General features: G+C 44.1%; 1 protein-coding gene and 1 long non-coding RNA gene across 2 annotated transcripts; one reads left to right on the top strand and one right to left on the bottom strand.

Annotated features, from left to right (window-relative positions):
• Positions 1-799: 799 nt before the first annotated feature.
• Positions 800-13,336, bottom strand: SEC11C (SEC11 homolog C, signal peptidase complex subunit). Its single transcript, XM_007069422.4, has 6 exons — positions 12,827-13,336; positions 9,151-9,260; positions 7,079-7,228; positions 2,831-2,950; positions 1,517-1,574; positions 800-1,001 (listed from the first exon to the last, which is right to left on the bottom strand). Exons 1-6 carry the CDS (start codon positions 12,866-12,868, stop codon positions 948-950), a joined length of 534 nt encoding a protein of 177 aa, XP_007069484.1. The 5' UTR covers positions 12,869-13,336; the 3' UTR covers positions 800-947.
• Positions 13,337-13,442: 106 nt separating this feature from the next.
• LOC122465894 lies at positions 13,443-21,636 on the top strand. Its single transcript, XR_006291025.1, has 2 exons — positions 13,443-14,161; positions 20,796-21,636. It is a non-coding gene; the product is annotated as an uncharacterized LOC122465894 (long non-coding RNA).
• The last annotated feature ends 5,567 nt before the right edge of the window (positions 21,637-27,203 follow it).

The raw sequence follows: 27,203 nt of genomic DNA, 5'->3' as shown, positions 1-27,203 counted from the left end.
TTATTGAAGATACAACATTAACATTATCAAGCAAGGAAAGAAAAACCCAGAAGTCTCACAGTACAAGACAGGTATTAGAGGAAATGTCAGAGTGGCACATTGGTCTTTTTGTAATATTCTTATGATATAACATGATAGGAAGAGAACAATACACTAGAACAGGAATATGTAATCGCTCTCTTTGTACTGTATTTATTAGTAGTATCACCCAAGTACCTACAATGCTTTTCATTTAGCAATTTACAAACATTAATAAATCCTCAAAAGGCCCTTGTGAGGCTTGAAAGTGTTAGCTCCATTTTACAAATAGGAACACTGAAGCAGAGAGTTAATGGCCTGATTTTCAGATAGGGGATGCTCAGTATCTCTGAAAAATCAGACCATAAGTGTCTTGTTCAAGGCCACAATGAGAGTCCATTTTAGAGCCAGGAATAGACTCATAAGCTCCTGGCTTTCAGTCCTTTACTTAGACAACTAGGCTTTTCCTCCCATAAACCAGGAATGGGAAGAATTGCTAGCAGAGAGGTCACAAAGTAAAATCTTTTCCCTCTTCAATACTGCTCAGGGCACAACTGTATTAAGTTGCTAGATTAGACATTTAACCATTGTTTTTAAGTCAAGTTCTGTAAATAAAGCCTATAATTTGGATAAGTTCGGACCAAAGAATTTTTACCACCACTGAGTTCCTTAATTGGCCAGTTTTACAGTTAAGTTAGCCAGTCTCCTCAGTTTATAAATAACTGCCTAAGAGCATATAAAATAAGTAAATTGAAATTATATAATTAAAACAGCCAACAAGTTTACTCATTACTCAATTTATTTGGATGAAACAAAAATAAGTTTGCACATCTTTGCGTAACCTGATAAAGATTTTGGAACATTTGAAATATATTAGTTTTTCCAATAGTTTTAACTTCAATCTTGGGCAAGGCCTTTTTCTTCTTGTTTTAGGATTCACGTTTCAGTAATACATATGCTCCCATTACTGCCAAAAGAGCATACTGTGAAGAAAACACACAAAGAATTATTACAGTCTGCCTTCTAAAAGATTTGAAACAGTTAGATGTTATTTCAGAGTAAGTCTCTGTTCAGTGTTAACAACTCTTGGATTGGCTTACAACTGTAAGAATTAGACATATTTGAGATGCTATTGGCACATGAAAGAGAGCTTCAGCTGATGAATAGTTTATTCTTAATTTTATTTCTATAATTATTTAAATTATAAATTCAAATCTTAGATCATAACACTAAATATGCATTGTAATCGCACGCTTAATTACACATAAATGTGAGGCGACGGGCTAATTGATTAAATGTTACTTAATTGACTGAAAACAAAAAGTCTACATGAAAATATGCCATATGGCTAATTTTCCCTGTGGTAACCAAATCCATATATACAAATCTATTATCAGTTAATTAGGTATTTTACATAGGTGTAGAAATTGCTCCTTTATCATGTAAATACCAAATTACAAGCCCTAACAAGTTAATGTTCAAAATAATGTTGACTTACCTTAAATTTTGGGTAGTCATTCATTATTATGGTAACCATCCCAACATAAGGCAAAAAGCTAATTGACAAAAGTTAAAGCAGACAAATGTGAAATAATTTCAGAGTTAGAGATACCTAAATATTTTCCAAAATATACATGTTACAGCTAGACATTTAATTGAAAATGTATGTTCCATACAGCAAGAGCTTTAAATTAGGATAGCTCCAAAGAGCATGTATTTGAAATACAACCTAGGAAACGTGGACCTCCCTCTCTCTTAATCAAATAAAGGCTTCATCCTTCTGCATGTTACTTAAGACTTGGTAAGGTAGTCAAAAAAGAAAGTAAGATTGACAAGGTTTACACGTCCACCTTCTTATACAGCTGCATAAGCAACATAAGTTATATGACTCACTAATGGTAGACTAAGTTCTAGTAGGTTTCAGAGTAACGGCCATGTTAGTCTGTATTCGCAAAAAGAAAAGGAGTACTTGTGGCACCTTAGAGACTAACCAATTTATTTGAGCATAAGCTTTTGTGAGCTACAGCTCACTTCATCGGATGCTGTAGCTCAGGAAAGCTCATGCTCAAATAAATTGGTTAGTCTCTAAGGTGCCACAAGTACTCCTTTTCTTTTTAAGTTCTAGTAGTTCACTTTTCATATTAGGGCTTAAAAACAGTTGACTTTGAATGCTGAGATAATGACTGAAAACCTCCAGCAATACCAAAGATTTTTCTCAAAAGAGAGGCATTATCTATAAAGTCAGGAAAAAAAACCTCTATGGCAATGGCAAGCCAGTTTCTGGCCACTCTGAATAAGGCAAATCAATTCAGGACAGTGGGTGACACTTGACATGAGAACTCTACTTCCACCAAGAGTTTTCTTGATGGCCCAAAACACAGCCAAGACTCTTGAGCTGGCAGACACTTAGGTGACAGATCCAAAGTCCACTGAAGTCAATGGAAGATCTCCCGTTGACTTCAGTGGACTTTAAGTCAGGTCCTTATGTAGCTTTAAGCAAGGTTCCAAATAAGAATAGTGAAATAACCATAGACCTTAACACAATCCACCACTGCATATTTTTGACTGAATACGTTGGGGGTCTTTTAGAGAAGTTCTCAGGCAGTTAGTATTCTGACAAAGAGCTAATGTGATTCACCTGAAAGATAACTAATTCTCGAGGTGGGTTTGTCTCTTTATGATCAGAGGATTTGATATAGTATTAATCCCTGCGCTTCTACCAACACTGATCCCCACCTAGAACTCAAAATACTTTCTAGCATGTACTTTCTGTATTACTGAGGCAGGAAAAACATAGAAAAGTACTGCTTACCCTCTCGCTCTTCCAACAACATCCTTCTTTTCTAGCCAGTTCTGACCTTCTTTGTACAAGCCTCTATCATCAACTTCATTATTATCACCCTTAGTCAGAAATTTGATGTTTCCATTTTCTCTGGAAGGCAACAGGGTGACAAATTAATTTCCATTTCATTTAGAACCTCACTAATTAATATTTGCAAAGCATATTGAAGATGAAAAGTAAAATACTGTAAGATTAGATACCAATCTGTACACGCAGTCCTACTTGTTTAATAAATATCATCAAGGCATTTATGGTTTTCACTGACACATTTAGTAGATATAACGAAGTTTTTACATCAACCATTCAACATTAGAGAGATGTTTTCCACCAGGTACAAGTATGTATTTGACAGCAGCCTTCAACTACCTGAAGGGGTGTTCCAAAGAGGATGGAGCTAGGCTGTTCTCACTGGTGGCAGATGACAAAACAAGGAGCAACAGTCTCAAGTTGCAGTGGGTGGAGGTCTAGGTTGGATATTAGGAAAAACTATTTCACTAGGAGAGTGGTGAAGTACTGGAATAGGTTACCTAGGGAGGTGGTGGAATCTCCATCCTTAGAGATTTTTAAGGCCTGAATTGACAAAGCCCTAGCTGGGATGATTTAGTTGGGGTTGGTCCTGCTTTGAGCAGGGGATTGGACTAGATGACGTCCTGAGGTCTCTTCCAACCCTAAACTTTTATTAGCATCAACAGCACTTATATGCATGTAAAGCCCTACATATTTACAGTAAGGTATACAGTTCTAAAATACCAAAAGTGGCCCTACCAAGAAAAATGCACTACTGATTTTGAAAAGGTCTAGGGTGTGTATATGTGAGAAGGATAAAGAATGCAACAACATCTAGTGAAGTATCAGATATATTGTCTGTCAGGGGATTAGAGGATTAATCTTACTCCCAATGAAGTTAACAGAAGTTTAATCATGTGTTCCATTGAAGGGAGGGTCAGACCTTGTATCCTGCCTCTTGGTAGCAGAATGGGCTTGATAGACTAATGCACTAGGTAATTTCCATCTTTAGCTTCCATGCTCTTGTTCAACTCACAACCATGATTAACACAGATATTATATGCTATTTCAAAGATAAAAATATGATAAAATGGCTCTTTTTGATTAAAAGAAATATTGATGTGCTTTTAAATCTGGAGAAAAGATACAGCTACATAAAAATCAAAAACACTGTTAATAAAATAGCAAGACTGCACTGGAAACAGCAGTTAACTTTTACATGGCTTTGTAAGTGCTACAACTCTTTCCATCCAGGCTGAATCAGTTATGTTAGATCTGTATCATTTTGCAAATGATAAAAGAGTGGTATATTACAATTATGTTTTGTTTAAAAAAAGCATCTGAAGCACTATCGAGCCTAAAGGGGCTTTTACTGGGTTTCATGGAGATACTGCTCAGATGCAAGACCTTTAAGGAACATCCAGGAGCTACAGAAGTTATATTGGTGATTCAGTAGGTGGCACTCTTCCCTCCCAGATAGAACTGAATCAATGCCAAGCATAATATTACAGAGGACCATAGTGCTACAGATGCCAACTTTCAGACAAGACACAAAACTGAAGTCCTGACCACTTCTGAGCATCAAAAAGCCCTTGATTCTTTTCGTAAGAGCAGGAGTCTTAAGCCCAGTGACTTGGCCAAATTCTATTGTGGATCATTACATTCTGCCTATCTAAATGTTACCTGTAGTTTCAAAGGGAAAAGATATTTTTCGCTTTGTCCTGAATGTTGCATATTTGCTGTCTGCTGTTAAACAGTTGCCATGTTTCACCCTAGAGATGCTTCATTTCAGCAGTGGGTGAAGTGATATCATGTATAGTAGAAGTGTAAATAAAGCACTTTGGATCAGGATTAAAACAAATGTAAAATGATTAACTTTACAACATTCACAATGGCATGGAATTGCTCAACCTGCTTCTACATGGATTTATAGAGATATTAAGACTGAAAATAAAAGAAAATATACTGCTTTATCTGGTGAACTCTGTGGTCTTCCAGAAAACTGTCTAATCACAGAATCGTAGAAATGTAGGACTGGAAGAGATCGTAAGAGGTCATCTAGTCAAGCCCCCCGCAATAAGGGAGGACCAATTAAACCTAGAACATCCCTGACAGGTGTTTGTCCAACCTATTCTTAAAATTTCCAGTGATGGGGATTTCAGAACCTCTGCAGGTAACCTATGCCAGAGCTTAACCTATACAAGAGCTTATAAAAAGCTTTTCCTAATATCTAACCTACATTACCCTTGCTGCAAACTAAGCCGATTCCTTCTTGTCCCATCTTCAGTGGACATGGAGAACAATTTATCATCCTCTTTATAACAACCTTTTACATATTTGAAGACTTATCACGCCCCCTTCAGCTCTCTCTTTTCTAGACTAAGAAGCCCAATTCTTTCAACCTCTTCTCTGGAGAATTGAAATCTGACCTGCCCCAGCACCAAACTACGAGCTGAAAACCATCCGGCTGCACTGGAAAACAGATCATACCTTAGCGTAAAGGGGGTAAACCTCAATCTCTGCCTGTGCATTGCTTCCTCCCAGTCATTAAAACCTCTTCCAACCCCACAGCACAATCCTACCAAACTGACTTTCACCTCCATCATAACAGGCACAAATCCTCCCACATCTGAGACAAGGAGAAAGCCTTTCGATTTTTGTCAGAAGCACAAGGCATGTTGGCACTTGAGCCCTGTTGTGTATTAAAGACCTGCTCTACTTTGAGGCAGTGGATTAAGTGGTCTGTTTGCAGCTCCTCAGACCTAGGGAAAGTTACCCTCACAGGTACAGGGGCATGCACATCAGCTGCCCTGCAGCAGCCAGGCACGCAGCACAGCTTTCATACTTCCACAGCCTAAGACAGCAAAAGGCTTCTGTGTCTACACTGACACTTTTGTTGGTCAGAAGTATGAAAAGAAAACCCACACCCTCGACAGACAAAAGTTTCACTGACAAAAGCACTAGTGTGAAAAACGCTATGTCGGCGGGAGGCACTCTCCTGCTGACATAGCTAACACCGCTCATTAGGGGTGGTTTAATTATGCCAACAGGAGAGCTCTCTCCTGCCAGTATAGAGTGGCTACACAGGAGACCTTAGAGCAGCACAGTTGGTCCGTAGTGTAGACATAGCCTAATTGTGCTTAGAGATGTGTGGAATCAGTGCCTCCATTGCCCCATCCCCTTTCCAGCTAGCATCACCCACACCTAGAAAGGGGTCAGGATAGAGGTGATGGTGCTGTGGCTTGTTTTGCCTTACAGAAAACTTTCTCTTATTCTTCCCACTACCAGGGTGCCCTCCAGAAGGCCATGCTGAATTTTAAGCAGTTATTCAAATTAAAGAAGGTACTTGGATATATGAATATGCATTAAAAAAGACTAAAGAATGGACCTTTCATCTGGAATCATAAGTTAAATAGATATGATGTGGGGGAAGAACCACCAACATCTTTAGTTCACCACGTATCAACTCACAGACGGACAACTGGATCAACACCTGCAGCATCAGTGGAAGATTTCTGCTGTTATGGAGTGAGGATATAAACCACTTACATTCTTTTTGGAAGAAGTTGTCCATCATATACAAGGATATGGTGTCTGCTTTTTTACACATCACTCTTCAGTTATTCCCTTTAAATGTGTCAGATAACATTCAAAGGTAAAACACATCCACCTGTCAGTAGCTCTATTATTGTTTTTAATAACGAATCATCTTTGGGATTGTCTAATCTGTATTCTGACAAACTCCATTTATCGTTTGGGATGGATTTGACAGAATTGTAAATGAATTCTTTATACTGCTGCCTTCACTCTACCATTTTTAAAGATTAAGACTTCTGAAGGCTCATGCGGTAAGAGTCACTCTCCTAGTAACAAAAGCCCCAATTTTGCAACAAACACTATGCGGGTGGGCTCCTAGCCCCACAGAGAGACCCAGGACTTCAAGGATCAGGGCCTTTGTTATCAGAATAGTCTTTGGGTGTGTACATGTACCTACACTGAAGTCAGTGGAGCTTCCCTCAGGTACAGGGGTCTGCCTGCAAGGAGCCTACTGCAGGATTAGAGCCGAAAAATGTTTCTTTAAATACTGGAAATAAGGTTTCTCTTCCAGCGTACCATATTTGCCATTTTCAGGAGACAGTATTAAATTAGAACATATCTGAAAATACAGAAAAGCAAAAGCATACTTAAAAATAAAAAAAAAAGTTTAATTACTTTTCATGGATTTTGATTACTCTGTGAACTATTGGGATATCTCTTCCTTCAACTTTAAAAACAACTATTTCACCAGCTCTAATAGGGTCTTCTTGGAAATTTGTTAAAAACAACAGGTCTCCTCTATGAAATGCTGGTTCCATACTGCCACTACAAACAAACAGAGAAAGATTATACTGGAGGTAAAATGATGTATGCAAGATGAACTAAAAAGAAAAGTAAAAACAGTATTTAATACCTATACACAAATCTGTGATTTTAATTGTTGCCCGAGTTTTGCACTTTCATTAACAACACTACATTTAAAACTATAAAAAGCTATTTAAACGTGAGCTGCCTCTGAAAGATCCAAGTGACTGATCCTGTGAGAAATGAAACCCCAGTCTCAAAGAACAAGCTAACAGATTGATTTCATTAAATAGGTTCTATAGTACTGCCTGCTATGATGAAGAACAAAGGTTTTACCATAGTGGATCAGACTTTTGGTCCATCAAATCTAGTTAATGTGCCACCAGCCTTATATTTCAATACCTTATGTTTCAATGACAGGCCAAAAAATATCATAATATATTATGAAACAAAGCTGTACATAGAAAGGGATAATTCCTGCAGGTAAGTCTCATGCTTATGGAAGCAGGATATCTGATTATTAATCTTCAATTGCATAATTACACATCAGAAAAGTTTGGCTTTGAAAAATGGCTGCAGACACAGTTTTTGACTCAATGGCAGCAACCTATAGGAGATAAAGACTCCGAATCCCATTACCAATCACTTGAACAATGTAGAAACACACATTTGCCAGTGTCACTCTAACATTTACTACAAAAACATGAAGCTCACTGGCTTGATATGAAAACATTTTGTTTTAAAATTTGGAATCAGTTTGTTTTGACTGAAGTGCTACAAAAGCAGGGTCATCTCTCAAATGTTTTGGGTGGGCACCCCAGAAGCAATGAAGGATTCCAACATATATTTACATGGTTCGTAAATTAATATGCTGCTTTACAGCTGTATTGCTCCACTGCTCATGGAAACAAGATTACCATGTTGGTTGGTCAAAAGCTAAGAAGATATATATGTACAATAAAGTAGTCCAGGAGCTGATCATGGAGAAAACAGATTTCTCCCGTAAACATAGCATCCTTTGCAAAATAGCTTAATCTAAATTGGATCTTAAAACAGATATACAAAAAGTGTTATTTAAGGATTTGCTAAAAGCTAACACAGAACTTTGGCTGTACCCTAGAGCCTCAAATATTCCCTAATAAAAGTTCTGCTATTACATAGTATCCTTATTGATGCAATTTCGTAGGGCCCAATCCTTGTGTGCTTAACTTTACACATTTGACCAAACCTAATAGGTTTGCAGAAAGGGGCCCTTATACAATAAAATATTACATTCAATGTAGTCATTACTGAGGGTCTGCGCAGACATTTATAAATAGTTGTCCAGAAAAGGAGTTTTGCCACAATTACTGCCCACTCTTATATCAATATAACGTGATCATAAAAAATCTGAGTGAGAAAGATGCAAAACATTTTGATGGTGAAAAATGTAGCGAGGCAGTTGACGACTCTGAATATTTATAGCTAATACATATAATCTTTAAATATCTTTTCAGCAGGCAAAATATGCCATAATTTAATTAGCTTCATAATTCTCCACTGGAACTAACATTTTCACACCTGGTCCCTACATTGGGCTTCTGCTCCATGACTAGGCTTCCTAGGCATTCTGGGAAAATAATAATAAAGTTAGGCACCTTTTCCACATTCAGGCATATAACAAAAACATCTGGACTTTCGAAGGTGCTAAGCATCCAGAGCAGTCACTGACTGCAAGAACCTGGCAGCCCTAAAACCCAGACCATGTTTTATTTAGATACCCAAATATGGATTGAGAAGCCTAACTTTAGGCACCCCAGTTTGAAAATGTTGGTCTGGGTGCTTATTTACCCCTTGTGATAATATTTTACTATTGGATAAGAAATAATTTGAGGTATATTTGCACCAGAAAAAGTTATGTTCTACTGTTATAACAAAACAAGTAGTGATTTAAACAGACATACCTGAGTACCACAACAATAGGGCTTTCACTTCCCGTGATGACAATCAGACCTTTCCATATCATAAGTGCAGAAGACACAATCATGGCAAAATTTAATACTTGGTAATATAGCTGCAAAGACACAAACAAACCAAGACCCCCCCATAAAATAAAAGTGTCTAGTTAACAAGTACAGACTAGAGGTACAAAAGCAGAACTGCCTGCTACAAACAGGTTTTCATTAACTTCACTGTTTTAATGTGGATTTCCTTCACCAAAGTCACAGCTGGACACTATGAAAGTTTAACCAACTCTTAAACCTATTTTATTTTGCAAAACAAAGCTATGTGATGTATGAAACATGGATGTTTTAGGGGATACAACGTAAATGCATATGGTAATTTCCGGTATTTGGAACACCTCTGAAACCAGAACTGGCTTTTCTTTTTAAAAAAAATGTTGTGCATTAACAGTCATGATAGTGGTACAATGGTCTTGATGCTCGCATGCTAAAGTAGACTACGGTGAAATCTTGGCCCCATTGAAGTCAATGGGAATTTTACCACTGACTTCCATGGAGCCAGGATTGCACCCTGGGATGACATCCTCACCCCTACTCTGGTCTCTTTATACCACTGGAAAAGGCCAGAGCAGCATAAAGGGGCCCTAAAACCCCCCATAACCAACTGGGGGAGGATTCTCCGGGCACAGACAAGGTGGAAGACAGCAGCAATGTAGCCTCCTGAGGACCCCTTGCAAGCCGTGGAGTAGGGGAGCATATGGTGGGCAGAGATGAGGGTATGTCAGGGAAGGGCCTGCAGCACAGTGAAAATTCGAACAGCAAAGTGGTCCTTAGAGCAGCCTGGGGAGGCTCCTGTAACTCAGACAAGCCCCAGGGATAATAAAGGATCAGAAAGGCAAGATGATGGCTTAAAACCATCTTAACCCCTACCTTGCCTGCGGCTGCAAATTTTGTGCTGCACTGTAGAGAAGCAACAAGTTCTCAGACCTTGTGATTAAAGCCTCAGTTCTGCACTGTGACCTGCACGGGTGGACTTCTGAAGCCACACAGAGCCCCAGTGAGATCAGTGAGGCTCCACTCAAGTACTACTCCTGGGGGAAATCTGCACCAAAAAATTAGAAATTCTGCACACAATATTTTAAAATTCTGCATATTTTGTCAAAAATAACACAATATAAATCAGGCCAGTTTCAATTATTTTGGTAATTTATTTCAAAATACCTGCCAACAAATACGGCTGTAACAATACAGACAACATAAAAGATTCAAGAAATGTTTTTTGACAATAGATTCCTTACTAGGCATATTAATACAGAATTTTGAGTAAGTGGGTTGCTGGGTATGGGTGGGAAAAGTATGGAACAGGTTGGGTTTTTTCCCCCGGGGGTGGGGGGGGGAATTATTAGGAAGCCTCCCCCTTCCAGACCCTGGCTGACCCCTAGCCTCTCTCATTCAGTCAGGCACATCTGCCACTGTCCCCATGTATCCCTGCACCCCTCCCATGCCTATGTGTCCCTGTGCCCTCACTCAGCCACCCCCTAGCCCCGTATAGCCCTGCACCCCCACTCCCATTCCACCCCCTGTTTGTCCCCCACCCCCATTAGCCGTTCTGAACTCGGTCTGTGTGACCTCTCAGCAGTCCCATGTTCTCCACGCTGTCCATCTCCCAACCCCCCCCCCCCCCCCCCATCCTGTGCCTCCTCACCAGGCCCCAGGGGCAGGGCACTGTGAGAAACGTAGCCTCTTCTCTCTAACCCCACTCTGCAGCTGGCTGCTCCTGCTTGGCAGCAGCTGCCCTCTGTTCTGGTACCACAGCAGGCCCTGGTGGGCAAAAGGTGTAACTGCAGCGCATCTCAGGCACAATGTATTTTCTGCAGGAAAAAAAAATTTCTGCAGGGGGACATGAATCCTGCTAGTGCGCAGAGGTGCAGAATTCTCCCAGGAGTAAAGTACAGCTGCCCACCTATGGAGATCATAATGCGAGATCAGGCTTAAGTTTCCCCATATCTGTGCCAGTGCACTTCAGTTGTGGCTTACAACACCTCTCCTGGACCTCTCTTTTGTCAACACTTCCACTGACAAACCATGAGGTGGTTTTGTAATGAGGAGAAACAGAAAAGAGAAAGATATGCTCTTTAGGAAAGTGCTAATTCTCTCCTTGACTGCACTTATATCACTCCTGTTACTGTTCATGAGAGCTCCTTGCACACATACACAAGAAATTAGGCCCTTTATTGTGAATCTATCAGCATTCAGAGCCACTGTACTGTAAGCAAGTGGTACTTTTGTTCAGCAAGAATATTTGCGAGTTGTGTATATCATTCTCTGTTAACCTCATGTGTGAAACTCACAGTTGCAAAATATTGCAGACATTTAGGTTTAATCTTGGTGGAAAACAAAAAGCAAGCCTGATTTGGTAGTCTTGGTAGGATACTTTATTTTTTGAGAGGGTGGGGATTGGAAGGGGAATACCTCACCAGGCAATTTTTACTTAGGGATACTCTAATTAGAAATCAGCAGTGACCAGAAGCAACTCTCTATATCTATTGGCTTACTACAAGAGACAGAGTGGTCTAAGACTAGGCACAGGACTCAGAGTCAAGAAGCCCGAAATTTCTGACAGGAAGCTACAAAAACAAAGCTTGAACTTTGAGGTATATACTAGAAAAAGCATTGATGTTCATGTGTATTAGCTGTTTCACCACAGTAAATATGTGCAGGGATCCTGTATTAGTAGCAAGAATAGCAACATGATGGACTCTCACAAAGTAGAGCAAGCAGGAAGGAAACATCAAAAGATAGGGCACATTGCCAATCTACCACATAACAAGCACAAAGTAGATTGGCTGGTTGAGAACTTGGCATCTAGTTATGCTATATATGTTGACTGTATATCTGAAAGCCAAGGATGTCCTAGTTCTGGGGGCCTGTTCCAATGCCTTAGGCAGTTTTAAAAGAAAACAGGGCTTTGGCCTGATTTTGGAACCCTCCTCAATACCTAAATAATTGAACCGGTAATATTGACAGCAAGTTGGCCATGGGCCCATGTGACATGAGGACTACCCCATATTAATAACCAGACTGCCACATTTGCCCCTTTACCCTCCCCATCCACAAAGGCCCTGATAAGCCCATCAACTTTGTCTCAAACTTGTTCACTCCTGAGTGGCAGGGGAAGAAGATAAGAGGTGAGTAACTCTGTAAAAAAGGAGGCGTAGGCACTCTTCTTCCACCAGTGGCCAAAAAAAACTTGTGGTGCAACCCTCCCAGTCCTCAAACAAGGGTACTTCTTAGGGTTTCTATTTTTAGGGTGAAACTCTGAGAATCCTATACCTGTAATAACCATGCCTGAGATACCCACAAAACAACTCGGTCTGACACTCCGTGGTACGCTAGCTACAAACCACAGGCATGAACTGCACACTCACAACGCTAGACCTGTAGACTGAATGCAGCACAGCACAAAAGACTGAGCGGCCCAACATGCAGCCAGCTGGTCCATACACAGCAGGGTAGGTGGGGGCCTGGCATCGCCAGTAACGCGGGTGGCACCACACATACACTTGCATGCAACCCGCAGCCTCAGCGTGCCACGAAACCAGGCGCATGCAACACGGCCCAAGCACACCAGAAACCACCACATCTGCAGACACAGGGAGCACCCCACCCGCTCTACCTGGCGCTTGTTCATTCGCCGCAAGTCCTCGAAGACGTCCATCGCCAGCTGCTTGTGCGGCGTCAGTCCCAAGGGAAAGGAAGAGAGACGGGATGGGGGAGGCTGCAGCAAACCAGAGCGAGGGGGGACCCCACCAGTCGTTCCTGCCTAGCAGCTGCGGGGCTGGGCCAGGACTAAGCCCGTCGGGTCGCACCCCAAGAAACAGGGGAGCAGGGCTAAGCCGCTCACGTCCCCCCCAGCCCCGCAGGAGCAGAGTGGGCGAGGCAGGCAGGGCTCAGCCCCCAGGCTACAGTGCGTGGGGCAGGGTTAAGTCCCCCACGTCCCCCCTAGAGGCAGAGGCAGGACGGCTGCAGTAGCACCTAAGCCCCCAGGCCCAGCCGAGGGTTGCCAAGAGACCCGCTCCCGCCCCCCCTCAAAAAAGCCTGATTGGCTTAAAAAACCGCCAACACCGCCCAAAAAAAAGCGAGGGACGGAATTTGGGGGTCCTGTCGTCACGACGCTGGGCGGGGTTTGCGACAAGCGTCATGACGCTGGGCGGGGTTTGTAGTGTGAGGAAGCCTGCGGGCCGTACAAAAAAAGTGACCCAAAGCGGCAAAACGCCGTGGGCCGTGACGACTATAGGGCAGCCCCCGCCCCCATCCCTCCGGCCGCAGAGCTCTCCCGCCGCTAGAGCAGGCTTTCCAGGTGGGACAGTCTTCTGTGACTCGCTTCGACCCCTGGGAATTGTAGTCCAGCTCGTTCCCCTCCTCCAGTACCGCGCAAGGAACAGCGGAGTGGCGGGACTACAACTCCCAGAATGCCACCGTCGCAAGCGGCCCGCGGAGTGAGGCCCTCTGGGAAGGGTGCGTAAAGCTGCCTAGCCGTTTGTTGTCAGACGCGCGCAAAGCGGGAATCGACATCTCGGGGAACCTCGCTGCGACCCGGCGAGCAACAGCGTGACAGCTCAGGGCGTCCAACCCTGCCTCTTGGATCAGGCAGCGTGTTGGGCAGCTACGTGTCTGAGCGGCTGCCCCGTGGACACAGCTCATTGGCGGGGCTCGCGGATGTGGCGGGGGAGGCTGGAGGCGGCGCTGAGGGGCGTGGGGCGAAGCGGGGCTGGTGGTGGGGAGGCCCCGCTGGCTCCCCCCCCCCTTAGTGGCAGGGGAGCTCTGGGGTAACTGGGAGTGGCAGGGGGACGAGGCGGCTTCGGAGCCGCCACCGGGTGGGGCGTGGCCCAGTCAGCGCCGCCCAGGTGCTGCCTGTGGGGGTCCCCGCCAGCGGGAATGCGGTGGAGCCGCCAGGCACGGTATCCTGCTTGGCCAGGCCAGTGCCCGGAGCAGGACGACGTAGGGCTTGGTAACCCGCTCCCGGGGGCGCGGTGGGGAGGCGCTACCCAAGGGGTAGCGGATGGGGTCGGGGGTGGAGGACCAGGTTTCTGGACTTCAAAAGGCGGAGGTCCGGCCTTTTTGTACCTCAGAATTGGCAACCATGGTTGGGAATGGGGGCTGGAGGAGTGCGGGACTGGAGTCCTGTGGGGAAGGGACGGGTGGGACTATTAGGGTCTAGGGGAACTTCATGCATCCGATGAAGTGAGCTGTAGCTCACGAAAGCTTATGCTCAAATAAATTGGTTAGTCTCTAAGGTGCCACAAGTACTCCTTTTCTTTTAGGGGAACTTGGTGGCTGTTTGTACTGATCAGGGCAAACCCGCAATAGAAACTCTGCTGCCGTTTGTGCAAGCACTGCACATACAGGGCCCTCTTACCCTGGGGACAGAATGCTGCATCTCCTGCTACCCTCTCAGCCAAAGCTGTAAGCGCTCCTTTCTCCATACTGAAACTAAAAAGTGGATCCCAATGAAAACGTACGCCATTTCTATGTGATATCACTTGCCGGACTCAGCCACAAATTTCTAGGTCAATAGAACAAACAATCCCACCCAAAATGTAGAGCTTTTGTCCATATGGATCCCACTTCAGGTGCTCATATGTATGAGATTGAAATCTTTTAAATAGCAGTGTCCACTGGGCTGCACTTGCACCATGCAGTCCTTGCACATCTCTTTCCTCCGCTCCCGTCCCCCACGTAGTATTGGACAAGAAAGTGGGTTAGAGATACTTGCAATAAGCCATAAATCCCATGTCTTTATTAAGACCATGATTTTTATTGTCCAGCTTCCATGTGAGTGGTATCGTCATTGTTGTGAAATAATTCTCTTTAACAGCAATGATGATACCACACACAGTTACTATGTCCCCACCAACAATCACAAGAAAAAAGAATCATCTGACTCCACAGAGTGAATGAAACCACACTCTTGATCATTACATTGATTGCTTTGGAAAAAGAATTGATAGTGAAATCCTTAACAAACATCACATCCACCATGATTTCTCTTTCCACTGCAAAGAGGACAGCTATACAGTTCCTGAAATCACCATATAGCGTCAAATCAGCAGACAAAGGGGGCTCCACTATAGTCTCAACCATGATGAGTACATTAAGGCCAACTGACAACTCTGAGTCTATAAAGAACTCAAGACTCCACACTACAATTTACCCAGGAATTTAAGGATATTATCAAATCCTTCCCCAAAGAACTCCAAGAGAAACTCTATAAACTCATTCATCCACGAACCCACCACAGGGACCTTCTACATGCTTCCCAAGATAAACAAAAGAGCCCAGGCATACCCGTCTTGTCTGCCCATGGCACTCTTAGTGAAGGAATATTGGGACTCATAGAAACCATCCTCAAACCACTCACCACACAAAGGGCCAGTTTCCTTCAGGACACAATGAACTTACTCCACAACATTAACAACCTCCTTCAAAACACCATCCCTGCCACTGTGGATGTCACTTCCCTGTACACCAACATCCTTCATAATGATGGCATAGCTGTCTGCCTCAAATATTTACAGGATCATGGACAACCCTCAGATATTGACCCTAACCACATCACCAAACTCATCCATTTCATCCTCAGTCATAGCAATTTTATATTCAATAACACACACTTTGTCCAACTCATGGGAACAGCCAGGGATACTAGGATGGCTCCCCAATATGCCAGCCTCTTCATGGGCCACCTTAAAGAACAATTTCTGGACAAATGCACCACTAAACCAATGATATACCTGAGATATATTGATTGATATTTTCATCCTCTGGACAGATGATTTAAAGTCCCTCAGATTTTCACCACAACTTCAACAGCCACCACCTGTCCATTAAACTCTCTCTGGAACTCTCACACTAGTATCAACTTCCTGAACACCATGATTAACTTCAACAATGGAATCCTATAAACAACTACGTACAAGAAACCCACAGATCATCACCTCTACTTTTGTAGATCCAGTTACCACATCAAACATGCCACAAGATACCTCAGAATATGCTCCAAGGAAATAGTCTGCGATATTTACCTTAACACAGTTAAAGCCACCTTCACCAAACAAGGACATGCCACCAGAGAAGAAGATTGCACCATGAAATGGAACATCCAAATACCTGAAGAGAACCTGCTTCAATACAGAAATAAAACCCCCTCTGACTGCACACCTCTAGTTGTCAGCTACCACAGCACACTGGAACCCACATTGGGTATCATCAAACAACTACAACCCATATTCCAGGGGGACCCCATCCTGAAATAAATTTTTCCTAAACCCCTTCTTCTGGCCTCAAACAACCCTCAACCTCTCCAAGCTCATCATCAGGAGCTAGCTCCCCACAGATCAGGAGACACCAATTCAAAGCAGCACCAGACCCTCCTAGAACAACAGATGCAAAATCTGCAGACATATCTCCATTGCTACAATGATAACTACCCCTACAAGACACCTTTCAAGACCCTGGGTCATACACATATCTGTCACAACATGTGGTGTAATATCCACTGCAGTACATACCCCAATAATAACTATGTGGGTGAAATCTGACAATCGCTACACTCTCAAATGAATTCATACAGGAAATGATAAAAGACAAAAACACCCTATCGCCTGGGGGGGTGAGCACTTTTCACAGAGAAATCACTCTATATCTGACTTATCAGTCCTCACCCTCACAGGAAACCTGCATAACATTTTCAAAAGATAAGCCTGGGAGCTTAAATTTATAACTTTGCTAGACACTAAAAATCGTGGTCTTAATAAAGACACTGAATTTATAGCTTATTATAACAATCTGTAACCCACTAACCCTCCACCCCTTCTTGTTCTATAACTACACATGTGTTAATAGAGGTAACATCTTGAATGGCCTTCTTCAAGTGCTTAATCTGTTCCCGGTCCTGGGCCAGAACACCTGCCTCCTGCAGCCTCTATGAAATGTCCCAGTATGGGTGAATGTTTCTGCTGCTCTGACCAAAAAATCAAGGAGGATAGAGTATTCCTCTCAGACATTGATAGTTACCAAGATATGCTCAGCAGGCCAAGTGGCTGCTGTCAGAGCTGTGACCATTGTCACCTGTATTGATCTGTATAGATGTGGACAATGCAGCATGCTTCCACTGGTGAAAACAAGGGGACAGAGACCTTTATAGATTGGGTAAGGGTCAAAGAGAAAAGGATTCAGTAAATTGTGGTTATGGGGGTGGAGGACTATTAATACTTGAGACCTGCCTCTTACCCACCATCTAAACTGCAAACTGACTGGTACAGGACTTGCCCTTTACTCATCTTGAGACATGCTTCAGGGGTTTACATATGGATAATGGCACAAGTTCGCACATGGTCATAATTTACAATTGCTAGTGTAGACATACCATTAGTGTATTAACCAAAACCCAGAGACTTCACACTGGTATTTACTGTATCTGCTAGATGTAAAACAGATTTGTACAGGATCACAAAGACTGCTCCTTCCCTAATCTTCCAGGAGCACACAGGAGGACCGGTGTATGTTGGGAGGACAGGGTTGGAGCAGGCTGCACTGATAAACAGATGTAGTAGTCACTCAATATTTTACAAGTGTTAATAAGCAAAGGAGACATAGGAGTAAACAAGGAGATGTGGGAGGACAAAGTCAAGACTCCAAGATTACCAGATTTAGGAAGCATACTTAAGATCTGAGTTAAGGAGAGGGATATACAACCATGGAAATGTTACTCTTAATGAGGGCTTTACCATTTGAAGCAGTAAAGGAATAAAGAATCCAAATCTGTCACTTCCTTTGTGAAGGCTGTCTCCAATTGTTGTGAAACAGGTTTTCTTACTGTACTGTTTAGGCTTCAAAAGGGTTTTTCCTCCCTTCATTGGGAGGAAATCTGTTATTCATCTACTTGAAGAAGTGACAAAATAAAGATTAAAAATAGTGTTTGTGGCAACTTGATCAGGGAAAACAATCAATAGAAGAGAAGCTGACATATCATAGTGTCTGTGTTGAATGTGTTATCAAAATAGTTTGTAGCCTCAGCTTGTTTTTCATACATCTTCCAAGATATATGGAGTCTTTTTACAGAGTTTAGAGAGGGCACCAAGCAAAACAGATAGAAAAAAAGAGAAGAGTAAAAGGGAAAGTTAGGCAAAGATGTGGGATAAGTCCAGTGTCCAGACACTCCACTGGCATATTCTGTTCACAATATTGTGATGAATTGTTAATGAGAGGTTCATGAGTGATTCAAGTTTCTGAATTTCATCCATTACTGTATGAGTAGCTGCTTTTGATTTTAATTCTGCAGAATTTCTTGTAAAAGAAAGAGGAATATATGAGAAATTATTCTGTTTCCAATTAGTCTCCTTATATTGAATCAGTTCTCAACTATTGCCTAACTGAATGGCTGTTAGACTTCCACAACAATGATTATTTAGAGCCTATTGGTTTATAAGCTGTAAGCCTTTTACAGTTGTTTTCGGTGCTAGCAAACTGATAATAGCTAAGGTCATGTCTACACTACACAGTTTTGTTGACAAAAGTCAGCTTTCATCAACAAAATAGTGGAGGTGTACACAGTGCAATGCTAATCCCACTGATTTAACTCTTCTGCTACGCCATTGTAATAAAACTACCTGGATAAGAGTCATAGAGCTTTTTGTGACAAAGTTAGAGTGACACAGTGTCCGTGTAGACACTGCGTTGCTTATGTCACCCTAAGTGGCCTCCAGGAGGTGTCCCACAATGTCCATCATGACCACTCGGGTCACCAATTTAAACTCTGCTGCCCTACAGCCAGGTACACATGCATGTGCCCCTCCCCCTTTAAAGCCCCAGGAATTTTTGGAATTCCTCTTTCTGTTTGCTGAGCCTCCAGAGCTCACATCCTATGTCCAGTTGTCCATGCCAGCTCCCCCGCAGCAAACATGTTCCTGCCTGGAGTACACCGGAGTTGTTGGATCTGCTGGGTCTGTGGAACTTTCTTACCTATCATGCCTTTCATGCCATTTCTACATGCAGCTGCACACCACCCTTGGTGGCAAGCACACCTCCACTGCCAAGAGCACCAGAGATACTTTTGAGGGGAAGGAGGTAGCATCCAATGGAGTGAACCTCAAGGACGAAGTGGTGGATGAGGAAGAGGCGCTGGAGGAGGATGGAGGACAAGCAACAGGGTCATCCATTGGCATGGCAAGCCAGGACCTCTTTTCAACTCTGGAGGGGTCTAGCCAGTCCCAGCAGTCCAACTCTGGTGCTCCTGATGCAGGAGAGGGGAGCTCCTGTAACTACTCATTGTGCTTTGATACTGCAGGGAGACATGAGATAGAGGTCTTTTTTCTCCCTCAGGGTAGAAGAGGGATAGAAATAACCAACATTAGCACTGTTTGCATCTGCTTCTCATTCCCCTGTGCAGCTAGGCAGAGGGGGCCCGGTGGAAAAGTTTGTTGATGCATACAGGGATGTCTTGGGAATCATCCATAGAGATCTCTAGGAAACAGTCCTGGAAATACTTCACAATCCTCTGCTGAAGGTTCGTTGGGAGGGCTGCCTTGTTTCTTCCCCTGTGGTAGGAAACTTTGCCCCGCCAATTGGCAGTTACTTCTGCAGGCACCAAAGCAGCACACAGGTTAGCAGCACACAGTCTGCAGCCACATGCATGCAGGGTTATCCTCAGGAGTGAGATATCAGCTTTTCTCATCCCTGCCTGTTGAAAATGGGGCCAGTATTCAGAATAGGGTCCTGTTGCAGGTCAGGCCCACAGTCACGCCTACGCACCCCCAGGCTTGGGGCTGTGCGGCCTAGCGGCTGGAGTCCATGGCTGCCCCCGGGCTCGGGGCTGTGTGGCCTAGCGGCTGGAGTCCATGGCTTCCCCCAGGCTCGGGGCTGTGTGGCCTAGCGGCTGGAGTCAGTCACTGTCAGAAGGGGCTGCCACCTCACGGGAGGCGGGGGCCAGGACAGGGGGACCAGGGCCCTCCTTCTCCACCAGGTCCAAAGCCAGGGCTCTGTTGGTGGTGGGTTGCCTGCCACCAGCTCGGCAGGGATCTGGCTGAAACATGCAGCGCTAGCCTCTGGTTGTCCAACCAACTCCCCGTAAAGTCTCCCTGGGTTACTTCCTTCCCGCTTCTCTGCATCTCATGGCTTCCTAGTTCCCTTGGTTCCTTCTCCCTCAGTTGTGTCCAGCACCTAGGGGTTTAGGGTTGCTGTCAGCTGGCTGGCCTCCGCGTCAGGAGTGCCCGCAGCCCTTCAGCAGGGGCCAGCAGCACACCTTCTTCCCCTACAGCAGTCCACCCAGACTGAGCCGGGTGCTCCCTCTTATACTGGTGTTGCACTTTGACCATACCCAGTAGGACCGTTCCTTCCTCATCCCACAGTGAGGGGTTAACCCCCGCAGTCCCAGTGCAGGGCATGCATGCTCCGTCACAGGTCTCTAGGCATTTGTAGTGATCCCCCTCTGAACAGCCTCAACCTTTTGTCCCATCTTGCCCCTTCCCCCCGGGCCAAACTCACAATGGTTAGGACTCTCGCTGAGCTGTGTGCCTGCCAAGGGAAAGTGAGAAAGTGGCGTGTGTAACTTGTATGAATCAAAGCTATGAGTGCAGTCACAATAGTTTCTCTTTCTTTAGCGTCTGTAGATGTGCCCTTAAGGGTCTCATCCTGCACACTGGCTGAACAGCTCTGTCTGATAAGGAGATGAACCAGGAGGAGTAAGGAAGACATGTTCAGGGAGGTGCTGCAATCATCTGATGCTGCTGATAGCGAGCAGAGAGCATGGAGAGAGGTTGTCAGTGAAAAACTGAGAATGGATAGCCAGGAGAAGAAACAGGCAGGAGCGGAAGACACAGCTGCTTGAGGACCAAACAGACATACTGAGGTCCCTGATTGTGCTGCAGATCCATGTTCGCCTCCCCTGCAGCCCATACAGAACTGCCTTCCATGCCTTCCCCAAACTCCCCACACACATTCCTCATGTGTTCCCAGGCTGTCACATTACCCCATGCACTCCAACCCTAGGGACATGTTTCACGATGACACCTGAACATACATCCTGTTGGAAGACCTCATTTCAAAGAGTGCTCTTCATTGTCATGTCCCTGGTAGGAAATAGAAATGTTTGTATAGCTGTATACATAAAAATGTATGTATAGAAAGAAAATGAATTTTTATTTGTCTCCTACATACAATGGTTGCTGCTGAAATTCATATACAGTGGCAATCTGTGCATTTGCAGAGTACAATTAACACAAACACAGCAATCATTACAGGGGTCATGCTACAATGCTAGACAGAAGTGCCTGCTCAGTGTATTACAGAAAGGCATATTACTGGGGCTCTTTGTCAAAATGTTCCTTCAAAACCTCCCTGATATGAATAGTTCCCTGTTGAAGCTCCCTAACAGCCCTGCTATCTGGCTGCTCAAAAGCAGCTGCCAGCGGATCCAGTGTAATGCTCCACCCTTGCAGAAATGTCTCTCCCTTAGTTTCACAAATGTTATGCAGAGCACAGAAGGCTGCTATGACCATGGGAATATTTTCCTCATTGAGGTCTAACGTGGCAAAAAGGCAGCACCTGCAACCCTTTAATCTGCCAAAGGCACATTCAACAGTCATTCCGCACCTGGCGAACCTGTTGTTGAAGCGCTCCTTGCTGCAGTTAAGCTTTCTGGTGTAAGGCTTCATAAGCAATGGGAGCAAGGGGTAGGCTGGGTCTCCCAGGATCACAATTGGCATAGAAAAGAAGTCCTTTCTGTTCATGTACTCAACTGCAGGGTGGTCTGGGGCCAAAATGGGGGGATATGCATGCCGTCAATCATCCTGCTGCAGTTAGGGAATCCCATTGCCACGAAGCCATCCGCTAGTTCCTGCACATTGCCCAGAGTCACAGTCCTTTGTAGCAGGAGGTGATTAATGGCTCTGCACACTTGCATCACTGCAGCTGACACAGTAGACTTCCCAACTCCAAACTGATTCTTGACTGATCGGTAGCAGTCTGGAGTTGCCAGCTTTCACAAAGCAATCACCACTCCCTTCTCCACCATGAGGGCAGGTTTTATTTCAGTGTCCTTGTGCTGGAGGGCAGTGGCAATCTCCACACACAGTTCCCAGAGGTGAATTTGCGCATCCAAAAGTTCTACAGCCATTTCTCGTCATCCCAAACCTGCATCATGATGTGATCCTATTACTCACTGCTAGTTTCCCAAGCTCCATACCAATGGTCCACCATGTGCAGCTGCTCCATGAATGCCAATAGCAATCCTGAATTGTTTCTTTCCATGGCACACAGCATGGGTGTGGTGTGAGGAATCCCTGCAGCAGGCACGACTGGGCTCTCCACATATAGCCCTGCCAGCCAGGGGGCACCCCATCCACACGAGCCTGGCCCCTCTGCAGCCCGGGAGCAGGCAGACACCTGCTCACTGCCCCCTCAGCTGATGAGGCAGTGGATCACATGACAGGCGAAATCCAACAAGGCAACATGGTTATGGCTGAGGGGTAAACGGCAGCCCTCTGGTAGTCGGTGGACAGCCCCTGGCCACTGCCTAGGTAGGACTCCATGAGTTAGCTCTGGCTTTGAAGGGGAGGGGAGGATCCCTCTGTGGGGATTCAGATCTGCCCCTCCTGGGAAGGGAAGGTGAGGTCGCTCCTAGCCCCTTTTCAGACTGACCAGCTGAGTTATAGCCTCCTGCAAGTCTGAGCCAGGTGTTTCAGGAGAGTGCCTATGATATTGGCCATGCACAGACATGAAAAGTCCCTGTGGTGTATCTTGTAAGAGCTGGGGGTGGTTCCTGTGTCCGTGGTCAAAATTGCCCTCTCCCCTGTTGTACTGGGGGTGGCCTTCTGCCCTGGCGGCTTCACTCCAGTGGTGCTTTGGGCAGCTAGAGTGTGTATGTAGCAGCACTTTCCCTGAGAGACTGATAGCCATTCGACTGTGTGTCATAGGTCCTATACTGCTGTCAGATAAATGAGTTTCTTCTGTAACTCAATTGTTAAAGTCTTATGTTTTGGAGCAGGGCGGGTCTGAGTTCTACCCTGGCCATCACCATGAAATTCTGGTTTGCCCTGGTATGTGGCATAGTAATAGCCTTGAATTTTCTAAGTGGCCCCCAGATTTGTGTGTATATAGTTATACGTAACCTTAACTGTACCGGAGCTTTGGCTCTGGCATAATAAATGTGTGTACATTTGAAATCCTGAAGGCTCAAAGGGTCTCTCTAAATATTACTTATTCACAGAAGAAGTCTATGCAAGATGGATATTAAGTACATTTTCAACATGCCTGCCTTGATAACAGTTAGTTTTAACTATTTCTGTAGGGCCCATCACAGTTATGCCAAGAATCATTTTTATCAGATGAAATACAGCGGCAAAGTCTCAAGTTGGAAAAAGAGAGAATTAAAGTTAATTAGATATTAAATGTCTCACTGAAATACCCAAGCAAAATGTGTCATTTAAGAAGGGGAAACTGTAAAATGGGTTAATCATTTGTACAGTATATCATGTGATTTCCCTCAACTTAGGTGGATTAGTACCGATTAAATTTAACGTTAACGAGAGCTCCATTAGGCTGCAGGAAGTGTGATGAATTGCACTTAGAAATAGATTTGTGCTGACTAGGCAATCTGATTATAGCTCAATTTTTATAACAAAATGAAACCATTTTACAGTTTTTGGTTTTTTTTAAAAAAATCCATTAAATGTATCAAAATGAGGGAACCTCCCTCTGAAAAACAAGAAGAGGCAGCTCCGGAAATGTATTCATGAATCTTGTATGTTTAGATGAAAATCAACATCTTGTGACGTTTCTCCCCCCATCCCCCAGTTAAGATAATTAGTTCCTTTTTTAAAGGCTCTCTCATACTGCTATTGATGTCAGTGGCAGAATCCAAAGTTGCATGAAAGAGTGTAGGTTGCAGGCAGGAAGATTAAAAGAACATCAATTTAAAATGGATGAAGTTTTCGACTACTATAATTACAAGCAAGATTTAGGATTACAGCGCTTACAAAATTAGCAGTGAGAAAAATATTTGTTTCAATTGTTTGGTTTACTCTGTATATTTGACAGTACATTGTGCATGGATAAAGCTGCTTTTTATGGCTTCCCCTGTATAGTCACAAAATGTACTGCACAGAGGATTAACATCAAAAAATGTTGACTAGAATACAAGTTAATGGTGTCCCTTTAAATATCGCTTTAGAAAAGGTGTTGTTTATTAATGAAAGGAAAGAGTTATCCTTTCAAAACTTTCAGCATAGTTGCAGCTTTAGGGCAAGGTTAATTAAGCCTCAACCTACACTACTTAATTGGGACAGAGGTGGTATTACATATTTTATGTATATGTGCCTCAGGGGTAAACTGAGGCACGGGGAAGTTCATGCTCTCACACTGGGATACAGTGGAAGAGTCAGAAATACATAGTTCAGGCTTTGAATGTGTATTGATCACTATACCAGAGTTCCCTACAAAGTTTCTCCCCGCCCCTGATACAGCAGTTCTCACCCCGCGGGTGCATGTACCTCAATTAGCACACAGCTACAGCCCAGCTGTGTGCTAAAGACCACCAGGGGTCCGGGGACCCCACCATCCAGCAGGGCTGGGTCAGGGTTGGGGCTGCTCGCCAGCCCCGTGGGGTCAGGCTGCCAAATTCCCGGCTCTGCGAGAGTCCAGGGGTGCCAGCCGGCCCTGTGCAGCGGGGGTCCAGCCCCACGCAGTAGGGGTCCGGGGCTGTCCACCAGGGATCGGCAGGGCAGGGATCGGCAGGGATCGGCATTGGGGCTGCTGCCCGGCTGCCCTATCACCCGACCCCATGACTGGGTTCAGGTTTGGGGCTGCTGCAAGGCCTCATACACTGAGGTCTGGGATCCATACCACCCGGCCCCATGCCCAGAGCTCTGCTCCTGGCCCCATTCTGTGGAGGGGTCTTTGGGTGGGAGGTGCTAGACATAGGGGTAGGCCTGCCTCTGAGGGGAAGGGGCATGCTTGTAGTACAGGGCCGGCTGGGTTGGGCAGAGTGGGGCCATCTCCACCACGCCATGCCCCATTGCTCCCGGCCAGCCCATTGCTCCAGGGACTGACCCCCTCCATTCCCCATTGCTTCCGGCCGGCCCATTGCTCTAGGGACTGACCCCCTCCATTCCCCTACGCCATGCCCCGTTGCCCCCATAGGGGTCCACAAATATGTTTGACACCAGGCCCACAAAAGGTTAATCCAGCCCTGGATGCAATCTTATGCACAAGGAATATACAATGTTCTACTTCTCTGAAAACAAGGGGACTCAGCAGCAGAAGTAGCAGTTTCTTAGCTTATAGCCCAAAGCCTCTTTAGCCAACAGAACCAAAAGCTCTCTTACTAGCTTTTTCCTAAGCCACATTGTGCTGACAGACTTTGCTTGGCTTTCTTGCTGTTTGCCTCTGTCTCTCTCTTTTCTCTCAGTTCTTGTCTGTTCTCAGTTTCTGTGTATTCGCTCACACTCCCCGTGGTCACAATACCCAGTGGAACCTCTGCCAAAATAGTGCTAATATCTAGGCAGATTCTAGTAGGCCTTGTTTTAGATGTGGCACCTTACTCATCTCTTATAACAATTTGAAATGAAGGGTGTGTTCACACCTCAGTTTGAAAGAGATGTTAACCCATAGTAATAGTCAAACGTAAAAGAGACCCCCCCCCCCCCAAAATATAATACATCGAAGCAAGCAACTGAATATTGACAAAATGTACAAGTGTTTATATAGAAATGCTAGAAGTCTAAGTACTAAGATGGGTGAACTAGAGTGCCATTAAAATGAGGCTGTTGATGTAATAGGCATCATGGAAACTTGGTGGAATGAGGATAATCAATGGGAGGTGGTAGTACCAGGGTACAAAATATATAGAAATGACAGAGTACGTTGTGCTGGTCGGGGGAGTGACCTATGGATCAAAGAAAGCATAGAGTCAAACACAGTAAAAATCTTAAATGAATCAAACTGTCCCACAGAATCTCTATGGGTAGAAATTCCATGCTTGAACCATTAGAGTAGAGCAGTAGGAGCATAGTACCGATGACCGAACCAAGATGATGACAGTGATTGATTGTGAAATGCTCAGGGAGATTAGAGAGGCTACAAACACAGGAAACACAATAATAATGGGGGATTTCAACTATCCTCATATTGACATGTCATCTCAGGATGGGATGAAGAGATAACATTTCTATATACATTAAATGACAGCTTCTTGGATCAGCACATCCTGGAATCCACAGGAGAAGAGGCAATTCTTGATTTAATCCTAAATGAAACACAGGATGTGGTCAAAAACATGAATATAACTTAACCGCTTGGTGAGAACAACCATAAATGTAATTAAATTTAACATCCCTGTAGGGGGGAAATGCCAAAGAAACCCACCACAGTAGCATTTAACTTAAAAAAAGGGAACATCACAAAAATGAAGAAGCTAGTAAAATGGAAGTTAAAAGGAGCAGTCATAGAGGTGAAATACCTGCAAACATCATGGAAACTATTTAAAAACCATAATAGAGGCTCAAACTAAATGTACCCCCCAAATTTTAAAAAAATCCACCTACCCACCCAATAGTAAGAGGACTAAAAAATGCCACCCTGGCTAAACAGCAAAGTAAAAGAGGTGGTTAAAGGCAAAAAGGCCTCTTTTAAAAATTGGAAGTCAAATCCAAGTGAGGAAAAGAGAGGAGCATAAACTCTGGCAAGTCAAGTGTAAGAACATAATAAGGCAGGCTAAGAAAGAATTTGAAGAGCAACAAGCTAAAGACACAAAAACTAACCAAATAAATTGTTAAGTACATCAGAAGTAGGAAGCCTACCAAACCATCAGTGAGGCCACCGGCCAAAAAAAAAGACAAGGCCATTTCAGAGAAGCTAAATTAATTTTTTTGCTTTGGTCATCACTACAGAGCATATGGGGAAATCCCCATACATGAGTCATTCTTTTTAGGGGACAAATTTGAGGAATTGTTCCAGATTGAGATATCAATAAAGGAGGTTTTGGAACAAATTGATAA

The sequence above is a fragment of the Chelonia mydas genome, chromosome 5 (genome assembly GCF_015237465.2).
Source record: "Chelonia mydas isolate rCheMyd1 chromosome 5, rCheMyd1.pri.v2, whole genome shotgun sequence".
NCBI lineage: Eukaryota > Metazoa > Chordata > Testudines > Cheloniidae > Chelonia > Chelonia mydas.
Note: the sequence above shows the minus strand (reverse complement) of the source record. Positions and strands in the feature narration are given on the sequence as shown.

What these genes read in the sequence shown, in the direction of transcription:
- SEC11C (XM_007069422.4), bottom strand. Translation starts at nt 12,868, where the DNA reads ATGGACGTCTTCGAGGACTTGCGGCGAATGAACAAGCGCCAG. An exon ending in GGCGAATGAACAAGCGCCAG is followed by an intron (nt 9,261 to 12,826) that starts GTAGAGCGGGTG and finishes GTGTCTTTGCAG; the next exon opens with CTATATTACCAAGTATTAAA. An exon ending in GTTGTTGGAAGAGCGAGAGG is followed by an intron (nt 1,575 to 2,830) that starts GTAAGCAGTACT and finishes TTTGTCAATTAG; the next exon opens with CTTTTTGCCTTATGTTGGGA.